Consider the following 19778-nt stretch of genomic DNA (forward strand, 5'->3'; position numbering starts at 1 on the left):
GAAATTTGCTTTTGTCTTGCCCACCCAGGATGTCAATGGGACTTCAGACACTCTAGATGTCTTTGGAACAAAACATAATTTTAAAAAAATCTTAGTGTCATCCTTCTGCATCAAAGAACTCATAGTAGAGCAAACAGACACCACAGGGAGCCAGAGATTACAACATATTTTAAAACAGAAACCAGTAAATCTCTCTAATTAAAAATATACACACATAAATACAGATAAGACACTTTACAGAGAAGGTTTGACAGGCCCCCAGAGGTGGCTATTTCTTCAAATATGCATACACAAATACAAAGCTACAAGGAACATGAAGAAACAGAGAAACATGACTCAAAAGGGAACAAAAAAAAAATCTCTAGAAACTGACCGTAAGGAGAGGTATATGAATAACGTGATAACAAATTAGAAATAACTACCATAACAATGCACACATAAGTCAAGATAAAAATGGATGAACAAAGTGAGAAATTCAACAAATAAATATTTCAAATATTTCAAATGACCAAAATAAATCAGAGAGTAGATGAAGACAATGACTGTGCTGAAAAGTTCACTGGAAGTGTTCAACTCTCTACTTTTCCAGTAGAAGAACAAATCAGCAAATTCAAAAACAAGTCATTGGATATAATCTGCCAACAGGGGCAAGAAAAACACAGAAAAAGACATGAAGAAATTCTGAGGGCCTCATCAGACACCATGAAGCAAAGACGTACATGCATTTTGAGGTCCCAAAAGGAACAAAAAAGAAAGAGAGAGAGAAAGAGAGAGAGAGGAAAGAAGGAAAGAAAGAGAGAGAGGAAGGAAGGAAGGAAGGAAAGAAGGAAGGAAAGGAGGAAGGAAGGGAGAAAGATAGTGAAAAAAAAAAGGCTGAAAATTCAACAAATATGAGGAAGAAAAATAGAAATCCAGACTCATGAAGCCCAATATATCCCAAATAAGATGAACCCAAAGAATTTCATATCCAGTTATGTTAGAATAATGACAACTTAACTGTGATTACAAATGAAAAAACAGAACAAGCAAAAAGTTTAAAACTACAATTTAACTCTATCCCTCCTACTTTTTGACTTTTTGTTGTCTCTAGATATTTGTATACTGTCTTTCTCAACAAATTGTTGTAGCTAATGTTTTTGATCGATTTTTTTTTTAGTCTTCTTACTATAGATACTAGTCATTTACATACCACAATTACAGTATAAGGGCATTCTGAGTTTGACTGTGTACCACTTTTACCAGTCTCTTTATACATTCAGATAATTTTTAGTGACACATTCGCATTCTTTCTTTCAGACCAAAAGACTCCTTTTAGCATTTCATGTACAACAAGTCTAATGTTTATAACATCCCTCAGCTTTTCTTTGTCTGGGCAAGTCTTTATTTCTCCTTCATGTTTAAAATATAACTTTCCTGGATACTGGTATTCTTTATGAAAAGGTATTTTTTTCCCTCAGCACTTTGAATGTGTTATCTCACTCTCTCTATGCCTGTCAAGACGCATCCTAGATGTCTGCTGCCAGACATATCAGAGCTCCTTTACATGTGATTTGCTTCTTTTTGCTGCCTGCTATTAGTATGTTTTCTTTGTCCTTGACCTTTGAGACTTGATTATGTGCTTTGGAATAACTCATTTAGGTTGAATATTCTTGGTATTCTTTGACTTTCTTGTATCTGGATATTTATGTCTTTCTTTTGGTTTGTAAAGTTCTGTTATTATTATTATTATTTTTTTGATCCATAGCAGGTGTATATATTTATGGAGTACATGAGATACTTTGATACAGGAATACAGAGCATAATAATCACATCAGGAAAAATGGGCTGTCTACTCAAATATTTATTCTTTGTGTTACAAACAATCCAGTTATACTCTTTTAGTTCTTTCAACCTATACAAATAATTATTATTGACTATAGACAATCTTGTCTATAGTTGTGCTATCAAATACTAGATCTTATTTATTCTATCTATTTTTTGTATCCATTAACCATCCTTTACTTTCTGTCTACATGAGTAATTATTAGATCCTACCAGTGTGTGAGAATATGTGAAGTTTGTCTTTCTATGCCTGGCTTATTTTATTAACATAGTGACCTCCAGTCCATCCATGTTGTTGCCAGTGAAAGGATCTCATTGCTTTTTATGGCTGAATAGTGTTTCATTGTGAATATGTACCACATTTTCTTTATCCATTCATTTATTGATAAAAAATTTAGGTGACAATAAAAATTATGGCAATTGTAAATAGTATTGCAATAAATATGGAAGTAGAGCTATCTCTTTGATATACTGATTTTCTTTAGGTTATAGACCCAGCAGTCAGGTAGCTGTATCATATGATACCTCTATTACCTGTTTACAAAAAAAGCCATTTTACTTACATTGGAATGATAATCTCACTGCACTTTGAATTTGCATTTCCTGATGTTAAGCACTTTTTCATATATCCATTTGCCATTTTTATGTCTTCCTTTGAGAAATGTCTATTCAGGTCTATTGCCCATATTTCATCGGGTTATTAGATTTTTTCCTATAGAGTTCTTTGAGCTCCTAAGATAGGTAGATAGACAGACAGACAGATAGATAGATAGATATAATGTGTGTGTGTGTGTGTGTGTGTGTGTGTGTGTGTGTGTGATTATTTATTCCTTTATCCCCTGTCAGATGGATAGTTTGCAAATATATTCTCCCATACTGTGGGTTGTTTCTTCACTTTGTTGATTGCTTCTTTTGCTATGCAGAGGGATTTTTTTGTTGTTTTTTTATTTTAATTTTAGGTTCTAGGGTACATGTGCAGGATGTACAAGTTTGTTACAAAGGTAAATGTGTGCCATGGTGATTTGCTGCACCTATCAACCCATCACCTAGGTATTAAGCCCAGCATGCATTAACTATTTTTCCTAATGTTCTCTAATCCTGCACCCAACCCCCAACAGGTCCCAGTGCGTGTTGTTTCTTTCCCTGTGTCTATGTGTTGTCTTTGTTCAACTCCCACTTGTGAGTGAGAACATGTGGTGTTTGGTTTTCTGTTCCTGCATTAGTTTGCTGAGGATAATGGCTTCCAGATTCCTCCATGTCCCTGCAAAGGACATGATCTTGTTCTTTTTTACAGCTGCATAATATTCCATGGTGTGTGTGTATCATATTTTATTTTATTTATTTATTTATTTATTTATCTATCTATTTTACTTTAAGTTCTGGGGTACATGTGCAGATCTTGCAGGATTGTTACATAGGTATACACATGCCATGGTGGTTTGCTGCATCCATCCCCTGTCACCTACATTATGTTTCCTAATTTTATCCGTCCCCAGTCTCCCCATTCCCACTATCTCTCCCCTAGCCCCCAATTCCCAACAGACCCCAGTGTGTGACGTTCCCTCCCTGTGTCCATGTGTTCTCATTGTTCAACACCCACTATGAGTGAGAACATGCGGTGTTTGGTTTTCTGTTCTTGTGTTACTTTGCTGAGAATGATGGTTTCCAGATTCATCCATGTCCCTGCAAAGAACATGAACTTATCCTTTTTTATGTCTGCATAGTATTCCATGGCATATATGTGCCACACTTTTTTTTATCCAGTCTATCATTGATAGGCATTTGGGCTGGTTCCAAGTCTCTGCTATTGTAAACAGTGCTGCAATGAACATACAGTATCACATTTTCTTTTTCCATTCTATCATTGATGGGCATTTAGGTTGATTCCATGTCTTTGCTGTTATGAATAGTACTGCAACAAACATATATGTTCAAGTATCTTTGTAATAGAATGATTTATATTCCTTTGTGTATATACCCAGTAACAGAATTGCTGGGTCGAATAGTATTTCCAGTTCTAGATCTTTGAGAAATTGCCACATCATCTTTCACTATGGTTGAACTTATTTACGTTTCCACTGACAGTGCAAAAGCATTCCTATTTCTTCTCAACCTCGCCAGCATGTCATTTCTTGACTTTTTAATATCTACCATTCTGGCTGGTGTAATATGGTATCTTATTGCAGTTTTGATTTGCATTTCTCTACTGATCAGTGACGTTGAGCTTTTTTTCATATGTTTGTTAGCTACATGAGTGTATTCTTTTGAGAAGTGTCTGTCCATGTCCTTTGCCCACTTTTTAACAGGGTTGTTTTTTTCTTGTAAATTTGTTTAAGTTCCTTGTAGACTGGATATTAGACCTTCGTCAGATGGATAGGTTGCAAAATTTTTCTCTCACTCTGTAGCTTGGATGTTCACTCTGATGACAGTTTCTTTTGCTGTGCAGAAGCTGTTTAGTTTAATTAGATCCCATTGCCAATTTTTGCTTTTGCTGCAATTGCTTTTGGAGATTTCATCATGGAATCTTTGCTCATGCCTGTGTCCTGAATAGTATTGCCTAGATTTAGGATTTTCCCGGCTATATGGGCTTTTTTTGGTTCTATATGAATTTTAAAATAGATTTTTCTAATTCTGTGAAGAATGTCAATGGTAGTTTAATGGGAATAGTATTGAATCTATAAATTGTTTGGGGCAGTATAGCCATTTTCACAGTATTGATTCTTCCTATCCATGAGCATGGAATGTTTTTCCATCTACTTGTGTTCTTTCTGATTTCCTTGATCAGTGGCTTTTAGTTCTCCTTGAAGAGGTTCTTCACTTTCCTTGTTAGTTGTATTCCTAGGTATTTTATTCTCTTTGTAGCAATTGTGAATGGGAGTTTATTCATGATTTGGCTCTCTGCTTGTCTGTTGTCAATGTATAGAAATGCTTGTGATTTCTGCACATTGGTTTTGTATCCTGAGACTTTGCTGAAGTTGCTTATCAGCTTAAGAAATTTTTGGGATGAGTCGATGGGGTTTTCTAGATATAGGATCATGTCATCATGCAAAGACAATTTGACATCTTCTCTTCTGATTTTAATACTCTTTATTTCTCTTTCTTGTCTGATTTCCCTCGCCAGAACTTCCAATATTATGTTGAATAAGACAGGTGAGAGAGGGCATTCTTGTTCTGTGCCAGTTTTCAGGAAAAATGGCTTCCAGCTTAATAATATTGTCTGTGGGTTTGTCATAAATGGCTTTTATTATATTGAGGTATGTTCCTTCAATACGTAGTTTATTAAGAGTTTTTAACATGAAGGAATATTGACTTTTATTGAAGCCCTTTTCTATGTCTATTGAAATAATCATGTGGCTTCTGTCTTTAGTTATGTTTGTGTGATAAATTGATTTGCTTATATTGAACCAGCTTTGCATCCCGGGGATGAAGCTGACTTCATCGTGGCTGATAAGGTTTTTTGTGTGCTGCTGGATTCAGTTTGCCACTGTTTTTTTGAGGATTTTTGCATTGATGTTTATCAGGGATATTGGCCTGAAGTTTTCTTTTATTGTTGTATTCCTGCTATGTTTTTATCCCTACCAGGTTAGGGTGATACTGGCCTCATGCAATGAATTAGGGAGGACTCCTTCCTTTTCAATTGATTGGAATAGTTTCAGAAGAAATGGTACTAGCTCCTCTTTGCACCTCTGGTAGAATTCAGCTGTAAATACACCTGGACCTGGCCTTTTTTTTTTTTTTTTTTTTTTTTTTTTTTTTTTTTTTTTTTTTGGTTGTTAGGCTATTAACTACTGCTTCAATATAGAACTTGCTATTGGTCTATTCAGGGATTCAACTTCTTCATGGTTCAGTCTTGGGAGGATGTATGTGTCCAGGAATTTATCCATTTCCTCTATATATTCTAGTTTATTTGCACATAGATGTTTATAGTATTATCTGTATTCTCTGATGGTTGTTTGTATTTTTGTGGGGCCAGTGGTGATATCCCCTTCATCATTTTTTATTGGGTCTATTTGATTCCTCTCTCTTTTCTTCTTTATTAGTCTAGCTAGCAGTCTACTTATTTTATTAAATTTTTCAAAAATCTAGTCCTGGATTCACTGATTTTTAAAGGGTTTTTTTTTGTATATCTGTCTCTGTTTCCCTTAGTTCCACTCTGATGTTGGTTATTTCTTGTCTTCTACTAGCTTTGGAGTTTGTTTGCTCTTGGTTCTCTAGTTCTTTTAGTTGTGATGTTAGGATGTTGATTTGAGATCTTCTAGCTTTTTGATGTGGGCATTTAGTGCAAGCCCCTGAAAGCATATCTTCAATGCGCCTTGAACTCTGTGAGTCTGATGGGAAGAACTCTGCCAAACAGGAAATTAAGTTTGCACAGGTTGTACTCCAGGATTTAGATAAAAAAGAAAATAGATTACCTTATATATTAACTGTCCTTACTATGAAAAGGGGTGGATTTTTACATGTGTTTTGATGTATTTCCAGGATTTGTTTCAAGATTTGGAGCTTCTTTTACGAGTTTTTGTAGGGGTGGCTTAGTAATGGCGAATTCTCTCAGCATTTGTTTATCTGAAAAAGACCGTATCTTTCCTTCATATGTGTTGCTTAGTTTCACCAGATACAAAATTCTTGGCTGATAATTGTTTTGTTTGAGGAGGCTGAAAATAGGACCCCAATCCCTCCTAGCTTGTAGAGTTTCTGCTGAGAAATCTGCTGTTAATCTGATAGGTTTTCTCTTATAGGTTACCTGGTGCTTTTGTCTCACACCTCTTAAGCTTCTTTCCTTCATCTTAACTTTAGATAACCTAATGACAATGTGCTTAAGTGATGATCTTTTTTTTTTTTTTTTTTTTTTTATAAAGAAGAGGAAGAAAGAGAAAGAGGAAGAGGGAGAGAGGATGGGGGTGTTGCTTTATTGCCCGGGCTAGAATGCAGTCTAAATATGGGTATGCCTATAATTGTCCTTAATAATGAAGACATGAAAGAAAATGAGGGAAGAGAATAGCAAACAAGGAGCCAACCAAGATTTCTTTTAAACTTCTAAGTTGATATGATGTGGTACTGATAAGAGTGTATATTTTGTATATTTAAAGTGCAGAGTTCTATAAATGTTAATTACATTTACTTGTTCCAGATCTGAGTTCAAGTCCTGAATATCGTTGTTAATTTTCTGTCTCATTGATCTGTCTAATATTAATGTTGAAGTCTCCCACTATTATTATGTGGGAGTCTAAGTCTCTTTATAAGTCTTGTATGTCTGCGTATTCCTGTATTGGGTGCGTATATATTTAGGATCTTTAGCTCTTCTTGTTGTTGCATTGATCCTTTTATCATTATATAATGTCCTTCTTTGCTTCTTTTGATCTTTGTTGCTTAATTGTAACTTCTGCTTTTTATTTATTTATTTTAGCTCTCTGTTTGGTTGGTAAATCTTTCTCCATCCCTTGTTTGGAGTCTTTGTGTATCCTCGAATGTGAGATGGATCTGGATGCAGCATACTGATGGGTTTTAGTTTTTTATTCAAATTGCCTGTCTTTGGATTGGGGGATTTAGTCAATTTAAATTTAGAATTAATAATAATATATGTGAGTTTAATACTGCCATTAGCTGGCTATTTTGTCCATTAGTTGATGTAAATTCTTCATTATATTGATGCTCTTTTTGATAATTTTTTTAGAAAGGCTGATACTGTTTGTTCCTTTCATATGTGTAGTGGTTCTTTCAGAAGCTCTTGTAAAGCAGGCCTGGTGGTGATGAAATCTCTGAGTGCTTGCTTATTCACAAAAAACTTTATTTTTCCTTCATTTGTGAAGCTTAGTTTGGCTGGATGTGAAATTCTGGGTTGAAAGTTCTTTTCTTTAAGGATGTTGAATATTGGCCCCCACTCTCTTCTGGCTTGTAGGGTTTCTGCTGAGAGATCTGCTGTAAGTCTGATAGGCTTCCCTTTGTGGGTAACCTGACCTTTCTCTCTGGCTGCCCTTAGTATTTTCTCCTTCATTTCAACCCTGGTGAATCTGACGATTATGTGCCTTGGAGTTGCTCTTCTTGAGGAATATCTCTGTGGTGTTCTCTGTATTACCTGGAGTTGAATATTATCCTGCCTTACTAGGCTGGGAAAATTTTCCTGAATAATGTCCTGAAGCGTATTTTCCAGCTTGGATTCATTCTCTTCGTCACATTCAGGTACACCTATCAAGCGTAGATTAGGTCTTTTCACATAGTCCCATATTTCTTGGAGACTTTGCTCGTTCCTTTGTATCCTTTTTTCTCTAATCTTGTCTTCTTGTTTTATTTCATTGAGTTGGTCTTCGACCTCTGATATCCTTTCTTCTGCTTGATCAATTCGGCTGTTAAAACTTGTGCATACTTCACGAAGTTCTCCTATTGTGTTTTTCAGCTCCATCAATTCACTTATATTCCTCTCTAAATTGTGTATTCTTGTTAACATTTCGTCAAATCTTTTTTCAAAGTTCTTAGTTGCTTTAGATTGGGTTAAAACAAGTTCTTTTAATTCACAGAAGTTTCTCATTATCCACATTTTGAAGCCTGCTTCTGTAATTGGAACACACTCGTTCTCCATCAAGCCTTGTTCCGTTGCTGATGAGGAACTGTGATCCCCCGCTGAGGGAGAGGCATTCTGATCTTGGGCATTCTCAGCCTTTTTTGGCCGTTTTCCTCCCTTCGTTATAAATTTATCCATCTGTGGTCTTTGAATTCACCGTCTTTGTAATTAGGTTTCTGAGTGGACGTCCAACTTATTGATTCTCAGCGCCGAAATCTGAGCAACCCACTGCACCGACCAAATCAGCGGCGTTAAGATTAATGGTGCTTTTCCGACTCTGCACCAAGAACCGTCGCTCCAAGGCGCCGGCAAAACCGCCTCGCCAGTCACAAGAGTCGCGCTGGCGACCCGTGGGGCTCCTCCGCTGGGAATCTCCTGGTGCGTGAGCAACAAGAATTCATGTGAAGGTGTGGCGTCCTCTCATTCTTTGCACTTTCAGTGGGAGCTACAATCCCGAGCTGTTAGTGATCAGCCATCTTGGATCTCTCTCCAAGTGATGATCTTTTTTAGATGAATTTCCCAGGTGTTCTCTGTGCTTCTTGTATTTGCATGTCTAGTTCTTTAGCAAGACCAGGGAAGTTTTCCTTGACTATTCCCCCAAATATGTTTTCCAAACTTTTAGATTTCTCTTCTTACCCAGGAACACCAATTATTCTTAGGTTTGGTCATTTAACGTAATCCCAGACTTCTTGGAAGCTTTATTCATATTTTCTTGTATTTTTGTTTGTTTTTTGTCTTTGTTAGATTGTGTTAATTTGAAGACCTTGCTTTAGAGCGCTGACTTTCTTTCTTCTACTAGTTCAATTCTATTGCTGAGACTTTCTGGAGCATTTTGCATTTCTGTAAGTGTGTCCAATGTTTCCTGAAGTTTCATTGCCTTTTCTTTATGCTATTTATTTCCTTGAATATTTCTCCTTCCACTTCTTGTATCTTTTTTTTTTTTTTTTTTTTTCCCTGCCTTGGGCTTTGCCTTTCTCTGCTGCCTCCCTGATTAGCTTAATAACTAACCTCCTGCATTCTTTTTCAGGTAAATCAGGAATTTCTTCTTCTTTTGGATCCATTGCTGGTGAGCCAGTGTAATTTTGTGGGGCTTATAAGAGTCTTGTTTGGTCATATTACCAGAGTTGCTTTCCTGGTTCCTTCTCACTTGAGTAGGCCCTGTCAGAGGAAGGGTCTAGGGCTAAAGGCCATTGTTCAAATTATTTTGTTCCATGGTGTTCCCTTGATGGAGTACTCTTTCCCTTTTCCTAGGGATGTCGCTTCCTGAGAGCTGAGAGGCAGTGATTTTTTTTCTCTCACTTTGGGTCTAGCCGCCCAGAAAGTCTGCCAGCCTCTGGGCTGTTACTGGGGATTGTCTGCACAGAGTCCTGTGATATGAACTGCCTATTGGCTTCTCAGTCATGAATACCAGCATCTGTTCTGGTTAAGGTGGCAGGGGTTGAAACTTACTCCATGAAGCTTCTTAGCTTTGGTGGTTTAATGTTCTATTTTTGTGCTGGTTGGCCTCCTGCCTGGGGTGGCACTTTCCAGAGAGCATTAGCTGTGGAGAGAAACCAGCAGTGGGTGGGGCCCTAGAACTCCTGAGAGTATACACCCTTTTTCTTCAGCTACAAAGTTGGGTAGGAAAGACTATCGGAATGTAAAGGACCTCTTCAAGGAGAACTACAAACCACTGCTCAAGAAAATAAGAAAGGACACAAACAGATGGAGAAACATTCCATGCCCGTGGTTAGAAAGAATCAATATTGTAAAAATGGCCATACTGCCCAAAGTAATTTATAGATTCAATGCTATCCCATCAAACTACCAATGACCTTCTTCACAGAACTCAAAAAAAAAAAACACACAAAAAAAACCTTAAACTTCATATGGAACCAAAAGAGAGCCTGCATAGCCAAGTTAATTCTAAGCAAAAAGAACAAAGCTGGAGGCATCACGCTACCTGACTTCAAATTATACTACAAGGTTACAGTTATCAAAACAGCATAATATTGGTACCAAAACAGAGATATAGACCAATGGAATAGAACAGAGGCCTCAGAGGCAATGCCACACATCTACAACCATCTGATCTTTGACAACCCTGACAAAAACAAGCAATGGGAAAAGGATTCCCTGTTTAATACATGGTATTGGGAAAACTGGCTAGCCATGTGCAGAAAGCAGAAACTGGACCCCTTCCTGACACATTACACTAAAATTAACTTCAGATGCATTAAAGACTTAAACATAAGACCTAACACCATAAAAACCCTAGAAAAAAACATAAGGCAAAACCATTCAGAACATAGGTATAGGCAAGGACTTCATGACTAAAACACTGAAAGCATTGGCAACAAAAGCCAAAATAGACAAATGGAATCTAAATAAACTCCAGAGCTTCTGCACAGCAAAAGAAACAATCATTAGAGTGAATTGGCAGCCAACAGAATGGGAAAAAATTTTGCAATCTACCCATCTGATAAAGAATCTACAAAGGACTAAAACAGACTTACAAGAAAAACCAAACAAGCCCATTCAAAAGTGGGCAAACGATATGAACAGACACTTTACAAAAGAAGACATACATGAGGCCAACAAACATATTAAAAAAAATGCTCATCATCGCTCATTATTAGAAAAATGCAAATCAAAACTGCATTGAGATACCATCTCATGACAATTAAAATGGTGATCTTTAAAAAATCTGGAGACAACAGATGCTGGAGAGGATGTGGAGAAATAGGAACATTTTTACACTGTTGGTGGGAGTGTAAATTAGTTCAACCATTGTGGAAGACAGTGTGGCAATTCCTCAAGGACCTAGAAATAGAAATTCCATTTGACCCAGCAATCCCATTACTGGGTATATATCCAAAGAATTATAAATCATTCTATTACAAGGACACATGCACACAAATGTTCACTGCAGCACTGTTTACGATAGCAAAGACTTGGAACCAACCCAAATGCCCACCAATGTTGGACTGGACAGGGAAAATGTGACACATATACACCATGGAATACTATGCAGCCATAAAAAATGATGAGTTCATGTTCTTTGTAGGGACATGGATGAACCTGGAAACCATCATTCTCAGCAAACTGACACAAGAGCAGAAAATCAAACACTGCATGTTCTCACTCATAGGTGGGTGTTGAGCAATGAGAACACATGGACACAGTGAGGGGACCATCACACACTGGGGCTTGTTGGAGGGGCTAGAGGAGGGACAGTGGGAGGTAAGGAGTTGGAGGGGTATAACATGGGGAGAAATGCCAGATATAGGTGATGGGGAGGAAGGCAGCAAACCACATTGCCATGTAAGTACCTATGCAACAATCTTGCATGTTCTTCACATGTACCCCAAACCTAAAATGCAATAAAATATATATTTGAAAAAATAAATAAATAAATAAACAAGAAATAATAAGTATTCAAAGGATGTGGAGACATTGGAACCCTTGTATACTGTTGGTGGCCATGTAAAATGCTACACCTACCATGAAAACACTATGGAGGTTCGAACTACCATATGATTCAGTATTCTCACTTATGGGATCTCAGTTCTTCAAAAAAGAGTTAAAATCAGCATTTGGAAGAGATATTTGCACTCCTATATGTTCATTGCAGCATTATTCACAATTGCCAAGATATGGAAGCAATTTAACTACTCATTTGCACATGAATAAATAAGCAAAATATGCTGTATACATACAATGGAATATTAGCCCCAAAAAAGAAAGAACAAGGTCATATCCAACATATATGAACCTTGGGCAAGCACAGAAAAGTAAACACTGCCTGATTTCACTTACACGAGATATCTAAAAAAGTCATCTCACAGAAGGAGAAAGTAGAATGATTGTTGTCTGGGACAAGGGGCAGAGGAGAATAGGGAGTTGTCACTTAGGGGCATAATGTGTCACTTAGGGGCATAATGTATCACTTATGAAAGGTGCAAATGTCGTGGAAACCTCCTGCACAATATTATGCTTACAGTTAGTAATGCTGCACTGTATACCTAAAAGTGTGTTAAGTAGGTAAATCTCATGTTATGCATTTTTATCACAATATTTTAAAAATAAGTGTTTCGCGTACCCTCCCCTAAATTGGGATTTCAGTACTAGAGTGGGTAAAAACCCTGTCCGAAAGGGAAAAGGAATGGGAGCTGTATGGAGGGGTTTACGGTTTATACAATACTTTTACTTCAGTGGTTGGCCTTATGATACCTAGTTGTTTGACCCATGACCAGGGGATCCTTCACACAGGAAGCTTGGTTATACCAGCAGATGCCCTTGGAGTTCTTATCTGACCCACGTCCAGCTTATGTCTGCCTGACCATTGCTCTGGCACTGACAGCCTGACCTTGTGTTCTCACTGAAGTCCTGGGGAAAACCCAGCCTGAGACACCTCCTAGTTTTTCAGACAGAAAGCATAAATTCAACACACCATCACAAGAGGAAATAAGTTCAAAGACGTCTACTTACAGATCCTGGGAAAGGAGGGAATAATGAGTTGGAGGGTGGGGAGCAGTGCTCTGCCCCTGGGTCAGATGAGACAGAAATGAAGAATCTGGCAGAGAGACCAAAATCTCAGAAATCACCACTAAAGAACTTATCCATGTAACCAAACACTACCTGTTCCCCAAAAGCTATTGAAATAATAACAATAAAGAAATAGGTGGCAACTAGCAGTTTATATAAAGAAATCAGGTGTGGGTCACTTAAAGTTTGCAGGCAAGTGCCTGAATAGTTCATTTAAAGGAAGCGACAGGAAAGCAGGGAATCCTGTCAGCTAGGCAGGAGAGATGGCTCTGAGTTATTTCTGGCTTCTGGCTTCCGGCTTGAGCCATTTGGGAGTGGTGTAAAACCTAGAAATGGTGTCAAGGGTAACTGAGCCCTGCCTGTGGTATGAAGAAGTTAAACTTGAATGATGAGATAAAATAGATTTTTAAGAATTTCCTCTAATAAGATAAATATGTATACTGAATACATAATAAAAATTGACTCCTCCCTATGCTAATAAAACCATCATGAGATTATGTGCCATTAAACATAAGGAATATAAAAATAGGTTTCCTCGTTCCATTCTGGATTTACTACACAGGACCATCTACCCAGCAAATGCTGTGAATATACAAGCTGACACTCAATAAGTTGTATACTTTCGTGACATTTCTGATTGTAAGGGTGGTAAATGGACATTTCAGCTTCTGAGGTCTTCACTGGGAGTTTGACTAATACCTGTAAATTTTTACTTTTAATTTTATGTCCCTCAGGATAGTGAAATGTCTTGCAGTGGTTTTTACTGTCATGTTGGTAAATTGGTTTTAGAATACTAATAAAATCAATTAGTTATAATAAATAAATAAACCCCAGGACCCATAGTTTATCCTCCATGAAACACCATCTTCCAAAAAAATTAATGACAGTTGTGACCATCATCATCTTACCATCATTTTATGGTCATTTAAAAATCAACACACTTTGGTCTCTGGTTCTCTTTGACATCTATTTGAGCTTCGAGAGACAGGACTCGGTGGTTGAAATATGAGTTTGAGACTTGTTTGCTTTTGCAGAGGAAGATGGCAGCATTTTCAAATGGAACTCTCTTCTTTAGTCATCATCTTTGTAGGTAGTATAATAGTTTTGTCTCATTTTTATCAAATAGAAGCTACCAAAGGTACCTCTGAAAAGTCTTCAGTAATTATCCTGCATCATAACACGCAGTCTGTATCCCTTTCTGAACATATTTTAAGAATCTAACTGCTAGCCTCTTGTATAGACTTAATAACTTCTTCACAAAAAAGTTCCATTATGTTATCACTACCATTTAAAAGATTATTTTAAATCATGTTACAAGAAAGTATTCCAAGAAATAGACCTAGCCTTTATACTTTAACAATAGCTATATTATTCTCATTTGTAGGATGTAGGCTTTGCAGATTATAATATGTGCCTTTCGCTTTTTAATCATCACAGATTTGCAAACTTCGTCACCTTTTATGGCCTTAGTCTCCACATCCAGCATCTGGGAAATGACGTTTTCCTGCTGCAGACTCTCTTTGGTGTAGTCATCCTCCTGGCCAATTGTGTTGCACCTTGGGCACTGAAGCACATGAACCGTCGAGTAAGCCAGATGTTTCTCCTGTCGCTACTGTCAGTCTGCACCCTGGCCATCATCTTTGTGCCACAAGGTGAGAAAAGATCACAGGTGGAGGAAAGAAAATGCCTTTTCCTCTTTTCTCAGGGATGGTACTAATCATACCTATCTGAAGCTAGAAGGAAAGGGAGAATCAGGTTCTCAGGATTCCCTGACACCAATCTGGAAATTTAAGACAGATTCTGCCACAAGTTGCTGGAAAACAAGTCAAAGATGAGTAAAGCTTGGCTTTAAGATATGACTGTCTTCATCATATTCAAGAAATACTAAGACACTGAAGCCATTTATTTTTGATAGTTTCTCTACAACAGTAATCAATTACTCACTCTTTGGCAAATCAAAATTTTAATGAGTGTTGAGGTGCTAAGCCTTGTCATTGTTTCTCAACGTAAGAACACAATACTGCTACGTCCTGTGTCTGGGCTGTTTCTTACTACTACAGCTGCAGTGACAAAGTATTCCCTAATTCCCATGTATCTACTTGTGTGCCTTGTATTAGGTCACTATAACTGCAATTCTGGTATAGGGGAGTCGTCTTGACTTAAAGGTAACAAAAGAAATTTTGTTCATCTTTATATAAAGAACTATACAGTAGAAATGAGGAAATTGTCAGTTAACAGCCTCTTGTAGATGCTATTTTAAGAAATTAAATGTGGGACCGGGCACGGTGGCTCATGCTTGTAATCCCAGCACTTTGGAAGGCCAAGGCAGGCGGATCACCTGAGGTCAGGAGTTCTAGACCAGCCTGACCAACATGGAGAAACCCTGTCTCTACTAAAAATACAAAATTAGCTGGGTGTGGTGGTGCATGCCTATCATCCCAGCTACTTGGGAGGCTGAGGTAGGAGAATCGCTTGAACCCATGGGGCAGAGGTTGCAGAGAGCCAAGATAGTACCATTGCACTTCATCCTGGACAATAAGAGTGAAACTCTGTCTAACAAAAAGAAAGAAAGAAATTACATGATCATATGTGATAAATAAGAGAACCCAGGTGGCCACCAGTCTTCACTTAACTCTTAGTTTAGTAATATATTTAACAGGATCCCAGATTGGTGTGCTTCGCTCTTCCTCCTGAATGTCAGCAATAATACAAGTGTGCCACAAAGCAACAGAACCCACTCCAATGTCATGAGGCTGTTGGAGGATTTTTTTTTTAATTGGATTGAAACAAGCTCTGAAACTTCCCTCCCGTGCTTTCCAAAGTATGACTTTTTTCCTCTACTCAAAGTCTTTATTCCTAATCCTTCAAATGTTAATTCTCTCTAGCTTCTCCTCTAATGTAAAACTCCTGTTCTTTTCAGAAAACAAAACACTATGTGTTCTCACTCATAATTGGGTGATGAACAATGAGAATACACATGGAGAGAAGTATCACATACCTGGGCCTGTTGCGGGGTGAGGGGGTAGGGGAGGGAGAGCGGGGGGTGAGAGGGTAGGAGAGGGATAACATTAGGAGAAATACCTAATGTAGATGAAGGGGGGATGGACACAGCAAACCGCCATAGCACTTGTATACCTATGTAACAAACCTGCACATTCTGCACATGTACCTCAGAATTTAAAATATAATTTTTAAAAAAAGAACTTCTGTTCTTTAATCACTCTCTTCTGCAACCCTAGCCCCATGTCAATGCTGTGTATGTACCTAGGTTTTAAAGGCCAGGAGAGCCGGCGCGGTGGCTCACGCCTGTAATCCCAGCACTATGGGAGGCCGAGGCGGGTGGATCACGAGGTCAAGAGATCGAGACCATCCTGGTCAACATGGTGAAACCCCGTCTCTACTAAAAATACAAAACATTAGCTGGTCATGGTGGCGCATGCCTGTAATCCCAGCTACTCAGGAGGCTGAGGCAGGAGAATTGCTTGAACCCGGGAGGCGGAGGTTGCAGTGAGCCTAGATCGTGCCATTGCACTCCAGCCCGGGTAACAAGAGCGAAACTCCGTCTCAAAATAAATAAATAAATAAATAAATGCCAGGAGAACATAGATGAGTCTTACATTCCCAAATATTGCACACATGACAGTCCTATGTTCTACCAGGTAGGAAGAGGAGTCCCTGAAGAAACATTCAGCTCAACTTACACGCCCCTCTCTTGCTATGGCATATCTCTGATATATAGTGAGAAGTAAAGTAATAACTCAGATCCTTTTTATTCACTACTTAAGCCACAAGGTGAAGATAAATCACATTTCTCAGCTATTAGCCGCCGCACATTCTTTGCCTCTATGCAGTTTCCCTACAGTACATTTCACCCTTGCAAACACCTCCAATACAGTCCTATTCACTTCGACTTTGGGGGATGCTGATTCCTCCAGCTCAGATTTCCTGCGCCCTTGCGTTCTTCCTTTCTCCAGAAATGCAGACGTTGCGTGAGGTTTTGGCAACTCTGGGTTTAGGAGCTTCTTCTCTTGCCAGTACCGTTGCTTATACCCATGGAAATGAAGTAATTCCCACAATAATCAGGTACAAAGCCTTATGTATGCCCTGTCAGGTTCAAAATGGACCTTTCTCAGATAATTGACACTTTTTGTGGGAAGAAATCTAAGACCGGTTAATTAAGAAAATTAATTGTGACAGTCATAAAAACAAATAATTATAGACCAGCTTTATCTCAAGCTGACTTTTTGCCACTGTGTTAAGTCCTTTAATGTATTATAGTGTACCACATAACCTCCTGAGCCACCTTACAGGTTGGTGTTAAGGAGAACAGTATTTTCTAAATGATGAAAATGTGTCTAATGCACTTGTGAACTGAAAAACTAATTGCTAGCAAGTAAAAGTGAAAATTTCACACAGGAGTATTTCATCACCTCTGTGTGTCTAAATGATCCCCTATAATCAGAGCAAAACGATAAATCACAAATTACCTGTGTGGATTTCTAACAGATATTGTTGTATTGCTGTTTCCATTCAAAGGGCAAGAGTGATGGCAATCAATGCAAACTTTGCTAATATTGCAGGAGCCTTGGCTCCCCTCGCGATGATCCTAAGTGTATATTCTCCACCCTTGCCCTGGATCATCTATGGAGTCTTCCCCTTCATCTCTGGCTTTCTTGTCCTCCTCCTTCCTGAAACCAGGAACAAGCCTCTGATTGACACCATCCAGGATGTGAAAAATAGGTGAGTAAATAGCCCAGCTGCCCCTTAGAGGATCTGTGTCTATATAAGTCTGTGCTGAGGAAGGCAAAACACCATTTAGGGCCACTGTCCTCCCAAAAGGCTTAGATATGGAATGTTCCCATGCAGTCAGTGCCTTAAGTCTAGGTACAGCCTCATGTCTTCCCATAGTGACCTCAGACATCCCCCGAGGCTCTCCAGATCACAGACCAGCTCTGTCCAGCTTGTCTAGGAGGCTTCGAAGTAAAGAAGCCCAAATTAGGTTCCTTTTCCCTCCCTGCCCCAGTGTGATACGCACACTCCTGAAGGTATTTTACAAATATGCAGAGATTCAAACACCAGATTTTCATCCCTTGGAACCCTCAGGCTAGTGGATACCTGTGAGCTGAGATTGCCAGTGCTTACAGGCATGACTACTAGACCACTGGAGAATTTGTGGGAGACTCTGTAATGCTGGGGTATCCAATCTTTTGGCTTCCCTGGGCTACAGTGGAATCAGGAGAATTGTCTTGGGCCACACATAAAATACACTAACACTAATGATAGCTGATGAGCTAAAAAAAAAAAAATTACAAAAAAAATCTTACAATGTTTTAAGAAAGCTTACAAATTTGTGTTGGGCCACATTCAAAGCCATCCTGGGCCACATGCAACCTGTGGGCCATGGGCTGGACAAGCTTGCACCAAGGCATCCAAGGATGACAAGTAGAAGCTATCCAAGCTGCCTTCCCAGATCCTAGCTTGGGAGCTTCATCTTTTACTTCACAAAGTTTACTTAATCCCTTGGGGGCAGAGACGTGACTTTTACCAAAGCTAATGGCCAAAGAATCAGCATGCCCTAAAGAATGCAGGACTTATGCATTTAGTCCATATCTTTTCATTTTTGTGATTTTTGTCGGTTTCATTGTGTTTGTTCCAGGAAAAAAGACTTCAGAGAACCAAAGCAGGAGGATCCCAGCATGGAAGTGATACAGTTTCAAGGAATTCTAGGAGCTGACTGCTGATCAATGAGCCAGATGAACGGAATAGTCAAGACTATTCCTAGTCACTAGCAAAATCTAGAAAATAAATAACAAGATATAATGGATAAGTAGATTCACTTCACAATTGTGTTACTAAATAACTCAGTATAAGCTACCTACAAATAACCATAAGAAAAAAATTAAAGAAAATCATAGCACCTTAAAATAAATCATAATAGAATATTTATATAGTTATAGGTCCCTAGCATGTTTCTGGATAGGAATATTAAACAATATAAAATGCAATGATTATTCCTCAATTATTTGGTAGAGTAATGGTGGGAATAATTCCAGTGAAAAATCTGATACTTTTACAAAAACTTGAAAAATAAGTTTAAATTTATCTAGGAATTAATAGTAGACAAGATGGTTCAGAAAAAGGAAGACCAGGGAGTGAAAATGTGGCTGTCAGGTAAATGGGATAGCACATACAGAACTTCACCATAAGTTGTAATATTTATAACAGTGTTAGCAGATGCATTTACAAAACAAATTCAAAAGCAGATTTTAGTATGTGTAACATTTAATGTGTAATAAGTATTGTAAATTCTTAGAGGAAACAATAAATTATGGAATAAATAGCATTAACCAACTAATTGGAAATAAATGACTAACAATTCAACTTTATATCCTGTATTAGAGTTCTCTAAAGGAACAGAAATAATAGGATATATGTGTATATGAAGGTGAGTTTATTAAGAGAATTGACTCACACAATCATAAGGTGAAGTCCCACACTAACCCATCTGCAAGCTGAGGAGCCAGGAAGCTAGTCTGAGTCCCAAAACCCTAAAAGCAGGGAAGCCAAAAGTGCAGACTTCAGTCTGTGGCCAAAAGCCAGAGAGCCCCTGACAAATGACTGGTGCAAGTCCAAGAATCCGAAAGCTGAAGAACTTGAAGTCAGATGTTTGAGGGCAGGAAGCATCCAACATGGGAGAAAGATGAAGTCTGGAAGACTCAGCAAGTCTGCTCTATCCATCTTCTTCTGCCTGCTTTATTCTAGCTGCACTGGCAGCTGATTAGATGGTGCCCACCCAGATTGAGGGTGGGTCTGCCTCTCCTATTCCACTGACTCAAATGTTACTGTCCTTTGGCAACACCCTCACCGACACACC

General features: G+C 38.3%; 1 protein-coding gene across 2 annotated transcripts in view; it reads left to right on the forward strand.

Moving 5' to 3' along the window:
- Positions 1 to 19290, forward strand: part of LOC101037197 (organic anion transporter 7) — a 33431-nt gene extending 14141 nt beyond the window's left edge. For both annotated transcript variants that reach the window (XM_039471397.2, XM_003920484.4), the window contains exons 7-10: positions 14342 to 14556; positions 16879 to 16987; positions 17441 to 17644; positions 18561 to 19290. In XM_039471397.2, coding sequence (XP_039327331.1) covers positions 14342 to 14556; positions 16879 to 16987; positions 17441 to 17644; positions 18561 to 18645 — 613 coding nt within the window. In that variant the 3' untranslated portion in view covers positions 18646 to 19290. The remainder of the gene's footprint in view (positions 1 to 14341; positions 14557 to 16878; positions 16988 to 17440; positions 17645 to 18560) is intronic.
- The last annotated feature ends 488 nt before the right edge of the window (positions 19291 to 19778 follow it).

The sequence above is a fragment of the Saimiri boliviensis genome, chromosome 6 (assembly GCF_048565385.1).
Source record: "Saimiri boliviensis isolate mSaiBol1 chromosome 6, mSaiBol1.pri, whole genome shotgun sequence".
NCBI lineage: Eukaryota > Metazoa > Chordata > Mammalia > Primates > Cebidae > Saimiri > Saimiri boliviensis.